The sequence below is a fragment of the Oncorhynchus clarkii genome, unplaced genomic scaffold (genome assembly GCF_045791955.1).
Source record: "Oncorhynchus clarkii lewisi isolate Uvic-CL-2024 unplaced genomic scaffold, UVic_Ocla_1.0 unplaced_contig_5680_pilon_pilon, whole genome shotgun sequence".
NCBI lineage: Eukaryota > Metazoa > Chordata > Actinopteri > Salmoniformes > Salmonidae > Oncorhynchus > Oncorhynchus clarkii.
In genome coordinates this window covers 61222-76178 of record NW_027260990.1, presented here as the reverse complement: position 1 = coordinate 76178, position 14957 = coordinate 61222, and the positions used below count along the sequence as shown (strand labels likewise).

Genomic DNA, 14957 nt, shown 5'->3' with positions numbered 1-14957 from the left:
GGGGGGAGAGCGAGGAGGGGGGGAGAGCGAGGATGGGGGAGAGCGAGGATGGGGGAGAGCGAGGGGGGGGGGGAGAGCGGAGGAGAAGAGCGAGGAGAGCAAGGAGGAGGAGAGCGAGGAGGAGGAGGGGGAGAGGGAGGAGGAGAGATAAACCAAGGTTAGTTTCACATACCACCTATAACTCCATCATGAATCAATAGAGATGTAGCAGACCCTCTGATTAACAGTCCATATTGTTGCTCAGTAACACACAGGCCCTACTCTACCCCCATTAACACACAGGCCCTACTCTACCCCATATTGTTGCTCAGTAACACACAACCCTATTCTACCACCATTAACACAGGCCCTACTCTACCACCATTAACACAGGCCCTACTCTACCACCAATAACACACAGGCCCTACTCTACCACCATTAACACACAGGCCCTATTCTACCACCATTAACACACAGGCCCTATTCTACCCCCATTAACACACAGGCCCCATTCTACAACCATTAACACAGGCCTTATTCTACCCCCATTAATACACAGGCCCCATTCTACCACCATTAACACACAGGCCCTATTCTACCCCCATTAACACACAGGCCCCATTCTACCCCCATTAACACACAGGCCCCATTCTACCCCCATTAATACACAGGCCCCATTCTACCCCCATTAACACACAGGCCCCATTCTACCCCCATTAACACAGACCCTATTCTACCACCATTAACACACAGGCCCTACTCTACCCCCCTACTCTACACCCCTCTACCCCATATTGTTGCTCAGTAACACACAATCCCTATTATACCCCATATTGTTGCTCAGTAACACACAATCCCTATTCTACCCCCATATTGTTGCTCAGTAACACACAATCCCTATTCTACCCCATATTGTTGCTCAGTAACACACAATCCCTATTCTACCCCCATATTGTTGCTCAGTAACACACAATCCCTATTCTAACCCCATATTGTTGCTCAGTAACACAATCCCTATTCTACCCCATATTGTTGCTCAGTAACACACAATCCCTATTCTACCCCCATATTGTTGCTCAGTAACACACAATCCATATTGTTGCTCAGTAACACACAATCCCTATTCTACCCCCATATTGTTGCTCAGTAACACACAATCCCTATTCTACCCCCATATTGTTGCTCAGTAACACACAATCCCTATTCTACCCCATATTGTTGCTCAGTAACACACAATCCCTATTCTACCCCATATCATGACTCATGGCATTTCCTCTGAGTGAGAGACATGAATACAGGCCCATATGAGAGTCATCTCCAGTTGAGAGGTAGTGAGACATACTTTCACAGGCACAGTTGGGGAACACTTTTCAGTCAGTGGTGAGTCACATACTTACCCGGAAAGAGCTCGCTCACTCCCTCGTGTACACACACACACACCAGCTCATGTGCGATTCACACCAGTGTTCATTTCATCAACTACAGAGACGAAAATATTAGTCAACACACCTATTTTTCAGAGGCAATTGACGAGACTGTAACTGACTAAATAGACCCCCAAAAACTAGACCTAAACAGGAAAAATGATTTTAACTAAAATAAAGTAAATTATCTCTGACTAAAATGTGCTGTTTGCAGTCTGGTGACAACAAATCATTGATGCAAACAAGGCACACACACCATGGCTACCGATGATGTTACCTAATGCTACATAGCTAGCTGGCTGCAACCTATCAGACCACTACTGATGATGCTACTTAATGCTAGCTAGCTGCAACCTATCAGACCACTACTGATGATGCTACTTAATGCTAGCTAGCTAGCTGGCTGCAACCTATCAGACCACTACTGATGATGCTACTTAATGCTAGCTAGCTAGCTAGCTGGCTGCAACCTATCAGACCACTACTGATGATGCTACTTAATGCTAGCTAGCTAAGCTGGCTGCAACCTATCAAACTACTGACTGGCTGGCTAACTGGCTGGCTGGCTAACTGACTGACTGACTGGCTAACTGGCTGGCTGGCTAACTGACTGGCTAACTGACTGACTGGCTAACTGACTGACTGGCTAACTGACTGACTGGCTAACTGACTGACTGGCTAACTGACTGACTGACTGGCTGGGTAACTGACTGACTGGCTGGGTAACTGACTGACTGGCTGGGTAACTGACTGACTGACTGGTGTGTGCCTTACCACCAGGGGGGTAGCCATGGTGTGTGCCTCACCACCAGGGGGGAGGGGGGCATGGTGTGTGCCTTACCACCAGGGGGGGTAGCCATGGTGTGTGCCTTACCACCAGGGGGGTAGCCATGGTGTGTGCCTCACCACCAGGGGGGTAGCCATGGTGTGTGCCTCACCACCAGGGGGGGTAGCCATGGTGTGTGCCTCACCACCAGGGGGGGTAGCCATGGTGTGTGCCTCACCACCAGGGGGGGTAGCCATGGTGTGTGCCTCACCACCAGGGGGGGTAGCCATGGTGTGTGCCTCACCACCAGGGGGGGTAGCCATGGTGTGTGCCTTACCACCAGGGGGGTATAGACTGAATCATGATGGTCTAGTCTACTGAGACGTTACAGAACAGAGAGAATAGGAGACAGTGTCCTCAGTAAGTCAGCTTCTGACAGAACGCTCTACACAGTCACAGCCCCTGAGTGACGTGCATGCGCGCACACACACACACACACACACACACAACATGATTGCTAACAGGAAACAGCTGGATCGCAGGCTGCAGACACACACACCCACAGTCACACCCACACGAGGCAGGCAGGCAGCTGCCACTGAGCAGACAGTTTTACAGGCAATAACACCCTCAGCATCTGCACTAGTCCATTTCAACTCCTGTTTCAGACTAACACAGACACACAAATTATTAATGAGGGAGAAAGTTAGACACACAAATATCATAACCCCCTCAAGACATGCTAACCTCTCACCATTACAATAACCAGGGAGGTTAGCATTTTATATCATAACCCCTCCAAGACATGCTAACCTCTCACCATTACAATAACCAGGGAGGTTAGCATTTTATATCATAACCCCTCCAAGACATGCTAACCTCTCACCATTACAATAACCAGGGAGGTTAGCATTTTATATCATAACCCCTCCAAGACATGCTAACCTCTCACCATTACAATAACCAGGGAGGTTAGCATTTTATATCATAACCCCTCCAAGACATGCTAACCTCTCACCATTACAATAACCAGGAAGGTTAGCATTTTATATCATAACCCCTCCAAGACATGCTAGGAGTAGTGAATTGATGTTATCTTTAGCTGTTAGCTAGCAAGGAAAGTTAGCCTAAAAAGCTGGAAGCTACCGGTATCTTCTAGCATTGTCAAGTTATTCTAGCCTGTATGGGCATTGTATTTATTTGTGTGTAATTTATATTTATCCTTTATTTAACTAGGCAAGTAAGTTAAGAACAAATTCTTATTTAAAATGACAGCCTAGGAACAGTGGGTTAACAGCGACAGATTTTTACCTTGTCAGCAAGGGGATTCGATCTAGCCACTAGGCCGCCCCTCTAGCCACTAGGCCCCCCCTCTAGCCACTAGGCCCCCCCTCTAGCCACTAGGCTCCCCGCCGCCCCTCTAGCCACTAGGCTCCCCGCCGCCCCTCTAGCCACTAGGCTCCCCGCCGCCCCTCTAGCCACTAGGCTCCCCGCCGCCCCTCTAGCCACCAGGCTCCCCGCCCCCCCTCTAGCCACCAGGCTCCCCCCTCTAGCCACCAGGCTCCCCTCTAGCCACCAGGCTCCCCCCTCTAGCCACTAGGCTCCCCGCCACCCCTCTAGCCACTAGGCTCCCCGCCACCCCTCTAGCCACTAGGCTCCCCGCCCCCCCTCTAGCCACCAGGCTCCCCCCTCTAGCCACCAGGCTCCCCCCTCTAGCCACCAGGCTCCCCCCTCTAGCCACCAGGCTCCCCCCTCTAGCCACCAGGCTCCCCCCTCTAGCCACCAGGCTCCCCCCTCTAGCCACTAGGCTCCCCCCTCTAGCCACTAGGCTCCCCCCTCTAGCCACTAGGCTCCCCGCCGCCCCTCTAGTAGTAGAGGTAGTAGGGAGACACACACACACACACACAGACATGATGCAGCCCAGACTCCCAGGCTAGCAGTGAGTCAGCGGAGTAGACATGATGCAGCCCAGACTCCCAGGCTAGCAGTGGAGCAGACAGGGTGGTCTATAATAGCAGACCCCCAGACACCCTAAACCCTCCCTCCCCCACACACACCCCCACCCTAGGCACCGAGACCCCTTACACCTAGACCTCCCCCCCAAGACTCCCACTACACACCCCATCTCCCACCTCTTGATTTCAAATCTATGTATTTTCCTGGACCACCATTCCTCCCTTCCTGCCCTCCTCAGAAACCAGCACCCTCCACACACAGCCCAGAGGAATGTACCTGACAGTTTCTCTCTCACGATGAGGTCATATCTGTAAACACTAGAGGAGCTGTTGGAGCACGATATCATGACTCTCTCTGTGTGTGTGTGTGTGTGTGTGTGATCTCACCTTGTCACTCTCCTCTCCACAGGCATGGTCAGGATGACTCCTCCCACCTACGGCTCCTAGACACAGAGATACCATCATTACTACAGACCCTGGTTCAAATCCAGGCTGGATCACAACCGGCTGTGATTGGGAATCCCATAGGGCGGCGCACAATTGGCCCGGTGTCGTCCGGGTTTGGCCGTCATAGTAAATAAGAATGTGTTATTAACTGACTTAGCTAGTTAAATAAAACAATATTAAAAGTGGTAGACTGGCCCCTAGACACAGAGATACCATTATTAACAGTGGTAGACTGGCCCCTAGACACAGAGACACCATTATTAACAGTGGTAGACTGGCCCCTAGACACAGAGACACCATTATTAACAGTGGTAGACTGGCCCCTAGACACAGAGATACCATTATTAACAGTGGTAGACTGGCCCCTATGGCCCCTAGACACAGAGATACCATTATTAACAGTGGTAGACTGGCCCCTATGGCCCCTAGACACATAGATACCATTATTAACATTGGTAGACTGGCCCCTAGACACAGAGATACCATTATTAACAGTGGTAGACTGGCCCCTAGACACAGAGATACCATTATTAAGTGGTAGACTGGCCCCTAGACACAGAGATACAATTATTAACAGTGGTAGACTGTCCCCTATGGCCCATTATAAACCTACAGGGAAGTCTAGACTAGATGACACTACGGTTATATATAGACTAGATGATACTACGCTATATAGACTAGATGATACTACGCTATATAGACTAGATGATACTACAGCTATATAGACTATATAGGCTACATGATACTAAGGCTATATATAGACTAGATGATACTAAGGCTATATAGACTACATGATACTAAGGCTATATAGACTAGATGATACTAAGGCTATATAGACTATATAGGCTACATGACACTAAGGCTATATAGACTAGATGATACTAAGGCTATATAGACTAGATGATACTAAGGCTATATAGGCTACATGATACTAAGGCTATATAGGCTACATGATACTAAGGCTATATAGGCTACATGATACTAAGGCTATATAGGCTACATGATACTAAGGCTATATAGGCTACATGATACTAAGGCTATATAGACTACATGATACTAAGGCTATATAGACTACATGATACTAAGGCTATATAGACTACATGATACTAAGGCTATATAGACTACATGATACTAAGGCTATATAGACTACATGATACTAAGGCTATATAGACTACATGATACTAAGGCTATATAGACTACATGATACTAAGGCTATATAGACTAGATGATACTAAGGCTATATATAGACTAGATGATACTAAGGCTATATAGACTAGATGATACTAAGGCTATATAGACTAGATGATACTAAGGCTATATATAGACTAGATGATACTAAGGCTATATATAGACTAGATGATACTAAGGCTATATATAGACTAGATGATACTAAGGCTATATATAGACTAGATGATACTAAGGCTATATATAGACTAGATGATACTAAGGCTATATATAGACTAGATGATACTAAGGCTATATATAGACTAGATGATACTAAGGCTATATATAGACTAGATGATACTAAGGCTATATAGACTAGATGATACTAAGGCTATATAGACTACATGATACTAAGGCTATATAGACTACATGATACTAAGGCTATATATAGACTAGATGATACTAAGGCTATATAGACTAGATGATACTAAGGCTATATAGACTACATGATACTAAGGCTATATAGACTACATGATACTAAGGCTATATATAGACTAGATGATACTAAGGCTATATAGACTAGATGATACTAAGGCTATATAGACTAGATGATACTAAGGCTATATATAGACTAGATGATACTAAGGCTATATAGACTAAATGATACTAAGGCTATATAGACTACATGATACTAAGGCTATATAGACTAGATGATACTAAGGCTATATAGACTAGATGATACTAAGGCTATATAGACTAGATGATACTAAGGCTATATAGACTACATGATACTAAGGCTATATAGACTAGATGATACTAAGGCTATATAGACTACATGATACTAAGGCTATATAGGCTACATGATACTAAGGCTATATAGACTAGATGATACTAAGGCTATATAGACTAGATGATACTAAGGCTATATAGACTACATGATACTAAGGCTATATAGACTACATGATACTAAGGCTATATAGACTAGATGATACTAAGGCTATATAGACTAGATGATACTAAGGCTATATAGACTACATGATACTAAGGCTATATAGACTAGATGATACTAAGGCTATATAGACTAGATGATACTAAGGCTATATAGACTAGATGATACTAATGCTATATAGACTAGATGATACTAAGGCTATATAGGCTACATGATACTAAGGCTATATAGACTAGATGATACTAAGGCTATATAGGCTACATGATACTAAGGCTATATAGACTAGATGATACTAAGGCTATATAGACTAGATGATACTAAGGCTATATATAGACTAGATGATACTAAGGCTATATATAGACTAGATGATACTAAGGCTATATATAGACTAGATGATACTAAGGCTATATATAGACTAGATGATACTAAGGCTATATATAGACTAGATGATACTAAGGCTATATATAGACTAGATGATACTAAGGCTATATAGACTACATGATACTAAGGCTATATAGACTACATGATACTAAGGCTATATAGACTACATGATACTAAGGCTATATAGACTAGATGATACTAAGGCTATATAGACTAGATGATACTAAGGCTATATAGACTAGATGATACTAAGGCTATATAGACTAGATGATACTAAGGCTATATAGACTACATGATACTAAGGCTATATAGACTACATGATACTAAGGCTATATAGACTAGATGATACTAAGGCTATATAGACTAGATGATACTAAGGCTATATAGACTACATGATACTAAGGCTATATAGACTAGATGATACTAAGGCTATATAGACTAGATGATACTAAGGCTATATAGACTAGATGATACTAAGGCTATATAGACTAGATGATACTAAGGCTATATAGACTACATGATACTAAGGCTATATAGACTACATGATACTAAGGCTATATAGACTACATGATACTAAGGCTATATAGACTACATGATACTAAGGCTATATAGACTACATGATACTAAGGCTATATAGACTACATGATACTAAGGCTATATAGACTACATGATACTAAGGCTATATAGACTACATGATACTAAGGCTATAAAGACTACATGATACTAAGGCTATATAGACTACATGATACTAAGGCTATATAGACTACATGATACTAAGGCTATATAGACTACATGATACTAAGGCTATAAAGACTACATGATACTAAGGCTATATAGACTACATGATACTAAGGCTATAAAGACTACATGATACTAAGGCTATATAGACTAGATGATACTAAGGCTATATAGACTACATGATACTAAGGCTATATAGACTACATGATACTAAGGCTATATAGACTAGATGATACTAAGGCTATATAGACTAGATGATACTAAGGCTATATAGGCTACATGATACTAAGGCTATATAGACTAGATGATACTAAGGCTATATAGACTAGATGATACTAAGGCTATATAGACTAGATGATACTAAGGCTATATAGACTAGATGATACTAAGGCTATATAGACTAGATGATACTAAGGCTATATAGACTAGATGATACTAAGGCTATATAGACTAGATGATACTAAGGCTATAAAGGATTAGAGATTTAACTCCTATTGTTGTTTTGATTATCAAACATCTGGACCTCAACATACAAACATGTTTGTGCGAGTTAGCATCTCGTGTGTGTGTGTGCGTGTGTGTGTGTGTGATCAGAGAGAGAAAAGGACTAGCAACACACCTTACATTCAGAAGCAGATATAGCGCGCACGCACACACACACACACACACGGCAAAGCCAGTAATCCAGGATTAAAGCAGCAGTTTTCAGATGACATCACATCACTACCAGACTGGTACTCCATCTCATCTTCTATTCAGTTTGTTTTCCCTTCTGGAGGTCTGACTGGGGTGACATCACATCACTACCAGACTGGTACTCCATCTCATCTTCTATTCAGTTTGTTTTCCCTTCTGGAGGTCTGACTGGGGTGACATCACATCACTACCAGACTGTTACTCCATCTCATCTTCTATTCAGTTTGTTTTCCCTTCTGGAGGTCTGACTGGGGTGACATCACATCACTACCAGACTGTTACTCCATCTCATCTTCTATTCAGTTTGTTTTCCCTTCTGGAGGTCTGACTGGGGTGACATCACATCACTACCAGAACTACTGACACTAACAGCCCTGGTCTGTCCTTGACTTCTCCCAAGTGGAGTCCCAAATGACTCCAGTGTCCACTTGGTTGCCATGGGTGAGGGGCGGGGATAGAGTGGATGTGTCAGGGTTGCCATGGGTGAGGGGCGGGGATAGAGTGGATGTGTCAGGGTTGCCATGGGTGAGGGGCGGGGATAGAGTGGATGTGTCAGGGTTGCCATGGGTGAGGGGCGGGGATAGAGTGGATGTGTCAGGGTTGCCATGGGTGAGGGGCGGGGATAGAGTGGATGTGTAAGGGTTGCCATGGGTGAGGGGGGATGTGTCAGGGTTGCCATGTGTGAGGGGGGATGTGTCAGGGTTGCCATGGGTGAGGGGGGATGTGTCAGGGTTGCCATGGGTGAGGGGGGATGTGTCAGGGTTGCCATGGGTGAGGGGGGATGTGTCAGGGTTGCCATGGGTGAGGGGGGATGTGTCAGGGTTGCCATGTGTAGGGGGGGATGTGTCAGGGTTGCCATGGGTGAGGGGGGGATGTGTCAGGGTTGCCATGGGTGAGGGGGATGTGTCAGGGTTGCCATGGGTGAGGGGGGGATGTGTCAGGGTTGCCATGGGTGAGGGGGGGGATGTGTCAGGGTTGCCATGGGTGAGGGGGGATGTGTCAGGGTTGCCATGGGAATGCGGAAAATAAATAAAAGAGGAGAGACTGGGGAGGGGGAGAGAGAGGAGACAGAGGCATGGGTAAGATATATCGAGGGGAGAGAGAGGAGACAGAGGCATGGGTAAGATATATGGAGGGGAGGAGAGAGGAGACAGAGGCGTGGGTAAGATATATCGAGGGGAGAGAGAGGAGACAGAGGCATGGGTAAGATATATGGAGGGGAGGAGAGGAGAGAGGAGACAGAGGCGTGGGTAAGATATATGGAGGGGAGAGAGAGGAGACAGAGGCATGGGTAAGATATATGGAGGGGAGAGAGAGGAGAGAGAGGAGACAGAGGCATGGGTAAGATATATGGAGGGGAGAGAGAGGAGAGAGAGGAGACAGAGGCGTGGGTAAGATATATGGAGGGGAGGAGAGGAGACAGAGGCATGGGTAAGATATATGGAGGGGAGGAGAGGAGAGAGAGAAGTGGGTAAGATATATGGAGGGGAGGATAGGAGACAGAGGCATGGGTAAGATATATGGAGGAGAGGAGAGGAGACAGAGGCATGGTGGGACAGAGAGAGGGAGGTGGAGATCTCCAAGAGAAAGAGTATGGAGAGAGATAGATTGTGGCTTCTCTTGACTGCTATTGATTTTCTGTAAGCTTCAGAGTGCATCAGCTGTAAGGGGGATGGTGGGAAAGAGAGAGAGAGAGAGACAGACAGAGAGAGACGGGATGGTGGGACAGAGAGAGAAAGAGTGAGGGAGGGAGGGATCAGCTTCAGAGTGCATCAGCTATTTCTATCCATTTCCTCTTCCCTCCATTATTTTGTCACCATTTCTCCCTCCAACACATTACACCCTCTCTCTACGCATCACCAGCCCCCCCCCATCTCTTCTTCATGTCACCCCCCCCTCTCTCTACGCATCACCAGCCCCCCCCCACATCTCTTCTTCATGTCACCCCCCCTCTCTCTACGCATCACCAGCCCCCCCCCTCTCTCTACGCATCACCAGCCCCCCCCTCTCTACGCCTCACCAGCCCCCCCACATCTCTTCTTCATGTCACCCCCCCCTCTCTCTACGCATCACCAGCCCCCCCCCCACATCTCTTCTTCATGTCACCCCCCCCCCCCCACATCTCTTCTTCATGTCACCCCCCCCTCTCTCTACGCATCACCAACCCCCCCACATCTCTTCTTCATGTCACCCCCCCTCTCTCTACGCATCACCAGCCCCCCCCCCCACATCTCTTCTTCATGTCACCCCCCCCTCTCTCTACGCATCACCAGCCCCCCCCCCACATCTCTTCTTCATGTCACCCCCCCCCTCTCTCTACGCATCACCAGCCCCCCCACACCTCTTCTTCATGTCACCCCCCCCTCTCTCTACGCATCACCAGCCCCCCCCCCCCCACATCTCTTCTTCATGTCACCCCCCCCTCTCCCTACGCATCACCAGCCCCCCCCCCCCACATCTCTTCTTCATGTCACCCCCCCCTCTCTCTACACATCACCAACCCCCCCCCCACATCTCTTCTTCATGTCACCCCCCCTCTCTCTACGCATCACCAGCCCCCCCCCCCACACCTCTTCTTCATGTCACCCCCCCCTCTCTCTACGCATCACCAGCCCCCCCACACCTCTTCTTCATGTCACCCCCCCCTCTCTCTACGCATCACCAGCCCCCCCCCTCTCTCTACGCATCACCAGCCCCCCCCCCCCACATCTCTTCTTCATGTCACCCCCCCCTCTCTCTACGCATCACCAGCCCCCCCACACCTCTTCTTCATGTCACCCCCCCTCTCTCTACGCATCACCAGCCCCCCCCCACACCTCTTCTTCATGTCACCCCCCCCTCTCTCTACGCATCACCAGCCCCCCCACACCTCTTCTTCATGTCACCCCCCCCCTCTCTCTACGCATCACCAGCCCCCCCCCCCACATCTCTTCTTCATGTCACCCCCCCCTCTCTCTACGCATCACCAGCCCCCCCACACCTCTTCTTCATGTCACCCCCCCCTCTCTCTACGCATCACCAGCCCCCCCCCTCTCTCTACGCATCACCAGCCCCCCCCCCCACATCTCTTCTTCATGTCACCCCCCCCTCTCTCTACGCATCACCAGCCCCCCCACACCTCTTCTTCATGTCACCCCCCCTCTCTCTACGCATCACCAGCCCCCCCCCACACCTCTTCTTCATGTCACCCCCCCCTCTCTCTACGCATCACCAGCCCCCCCACACCTCTTCTTCATGTCACCCCCCCCCTCTCTCTACGCATCACCAGCCCCCCCCCCACATCTCTTCTTCATGTCACCCCCCCTCTCTCTACGCATCACCAACCCCCCCCCCCCCCACATCTCTTCTTCATGTCACCCCCCCCTCTCTCTACGCATTACCAACCCCCCCACACCTCTTCTTCATGTCACCCCCCCCTCTCTCTACGCATCACCAGCCCCCCCACACCTCTTCTTCATGTCACCCCCCCCCCCTCTCTCTCTCATCCTCTCCATCCCTCCCTCATTAACACATCCCTTTCTAGCTCTCCTCTTCATATCTTTCTCTCTCCATCTCGCTCTTATCAGTAGCTGGTGAAATTGTTTCTTACTAACTTTTCACAACTAAAAACAAGAGAGAAATTGAGAGGCGAGAGGCGCGAGAGGGAGAGAGAGGCGAGAGGGAGAGAGAGGCGAGAGGGAGAGAGAGGCGAGAGGGAGAGAGGCGGGAGAGAGAGGCGAGAGGGAGAGAGAGGCGAGAGGGAGAGAGCACGTGAGACACACACACAGGAAGATCTTAAGATATCTGAACACAACAGACAACAGACTTCAGCACCAGCCTTGTAGAATACAATGAGGCCTTCACCACAGACACACTACAATGCTACATCGTATAAATACAAACAGAGAATAAGCAAAGCACATGTAACTGACAGCACCTGTGTGTGTGTGTCTGTGTCTGTGTCTGTGTGTCTGTGTCTGTGTCTGCGTCTGTGTGTCAGCCAGTAAGTGGTGCTTCCCATTGTAGACACAGGAATGACACTCTCCCTCTCCCTCCCTCCCTCCCTCCCTCTCCCTCCCTCACTCCCTCCCTCTCCCTCCCTCCCTCCCTTTCCCTCTCTCTCCCTCCCTCAATTTGACTTTTGCCATCTGCCATTCTTGTCTTCATTCTCTCCCCCCACCTCTGTAGTAGTAACAATGGTGATGTAATGATCTCCATGTCTCTCTATGTCCCCAATTGCACCTTATTCCCTTACATAGTAGACTAGTGTTAAACAGGACCCAATAGACCTCTCTGGTCACTAGTGTTAAACAGGACCCAATAGACCTCTCTGGTCACTAGTGTTAAACAGGACCCATAGACCTCTCTGGTAACTAGTGTTAAACAGGACCCAATAGACCTCTCTGGTCACTAGTGTTAAACAGGACCCATAGACCTCTGGTCACTAGTGTTAAACAGGACCCATAGACCTCTCTGGTCACTAGTGTTAAACAGGACCCATAGACCTCTCTGGTCACTAGTGTTAAACAGGACCCAATAGACCTCTCTGGTCACTAGTGTTAAACAGGACCCAATAGACCTCTCTGGTCACTAGTGTTAAACAGGACCCATAGACCTCTCTGGTCACTAGTGTTAAACAGGACCCATAGACCTCTGGTCACTAGTGTTAACCAGGACCCAATAGACCTCTCTGGCCACTAGTGTAACCAGGACCCATAGACCTCTCTGGTCACTAGTGTTAAACAGGACCCATAGACCTCTGGTCACTAGTGTTAAACAGGACCCATAGACCTCTCTGGTCACTAGTGTTAAACAGGACCCAATAGACCTCTGGTCACTAGTGTTAAACAGGACCCATAGACCTCTGGTCACTAGTGTTAAACAGGACCCATAGACCTCTGGTCACTAGTGTTAAACAGGACCCATAGACCTCTGTTCACTAGTGTTAAACAGGACCCAATAGACCTCTCTGGTCACTAGTGTTAAACAGGACCCAATAGACCTCTCTGGTCACTAGTGTTAAACAGGACCCAATAGACCTCTCTGGTCACTAGTGTTAAACAGGACCCAATAGACCTCTCTGGTCACTAGTGTTAACCAGGACCCATAGACCTCTCTGGTCACTAGTGTTAAACAGGACCCAATAGACCTCTCTGGTCACTAGTGTTAAACAGGACCCAATAGACCTCTCTGGTCACTAGTGTTAAACAGGACCCAATAGACCTCTCTGGTAACTAGTGTTAAACAGGACCCATAGACCTCTGGTCACTAGTGTTAACCAGGACCCATAGACCTCTGGTCACTAGTGTTAAACAGGACCCAACAGACCTCTCTGGTCACTAGTGTTAAACAGGACCCAATAGACCTCTCTGGTCACTAGTGTTAAACAGGACCCATAGACCTCTCTGGTCACTAGTGTTAAACAGGACCCAATAGACCTCTCTGGTCACTAGTGTTAAACAGGACCCAATAGACCTCTCTGGTCACTACTGTTAAACAGGACCCATAGACCTCTGGTCACTAGTGTCAAACAGGACCCAATAGACCTCTCTGGTCACTAGTGTTAAACAGGACCCAACAGAGCTCTTGTCACTAGTGTTAAACAGGATCCATAGACCTCTGGTCACTACTGTTAAACAGGATCCATAGACCTCTGGTCACTAGTGTTAAACAGGACCCAATAGACCTCTCTGGTCACTAGTGTTAAACAGGACCCAATAGACCTCTCTGGTCACTAGTGTTAAACAGGACCCAATAGACCTCTCTGGTCACTAGTGTTAAACAGGACCCAATAGACCTCTCTGGTCACTAGTGTTAAACAGGACCCAATAGACCTCTCTGGTCACTAGTGTTAAACAGGACCCAACAGACCTCTGTTCACTAGTGTTCTGGTCTAATGTAATACACTAAACAGGGATCTGTTTGTGAAAAACCCTCTGTGCTGCTGACACAGTTCCTCCTCTGCTCCAAAGCCACCCAGACAGCCAATAAACAAGGCCCACACACACAGGCCACTCCCTAACGCTTAAACCCTAAAACTCACCAACACTACACATGGAAACACCCCACACACACAGGCCACTCTCTAACGCTTACACTCTAAAACCAGAACTCACCAACACTACACATGTAAACCCCCCACACACACACACACACACACACACACACACACACACGAACCTTCTCTCCATTACTCTCCACTCTCCCTCCCTTCCTGTTTCACTGACAGACAGGGCCCAGCCGAGAGACTCCTTCTGTCCTCCTCTCCCTCCCTCTTCCTGATTCACTGACAGAGAGGGCTCAGCCAAGAGACTCTCCTTCTGTCCTCCTCTTCCTGTTTCACTGACAGACAGGGCTCGGCCAAGAGACTCCTTCTGTCCTCCTCTCCCTCTCCCTGCTTCACTGACAGACAGGGCTCAGCCAAGAGACTCTCCTTCTGTCCTCCTCTTCCTGCTTCACTGACAGACAGGGCTCAGCCA

General features: G+C 47.9%; 1 protein-coding gene across 2 annotated transcripts in view; it reads right to left on the bottom strand.

Annotated features, from left to right (window-relative positions):
* The window catches only part of LOC139402820 (E3 ubiquitin-protein ligase RNF38-like), a 43677-nt gene that overhangs the window by 15974 nt on the left and 12746 nt on the right, over window positions 1-14957 (bottom strand). For both annotated transcript variants that reach the window (XM_071146746.1, XM_071146747.1), the window contains exon 3: window positions 4512-4567. In XM_071146746.1, coding sequence (XP_071002847.1) covers window positions 4512-4567 — 56 coding nt within the window. The remainder of the gene's footprint in view (window positions 1-4511; window positions 4568-14957) is intronic.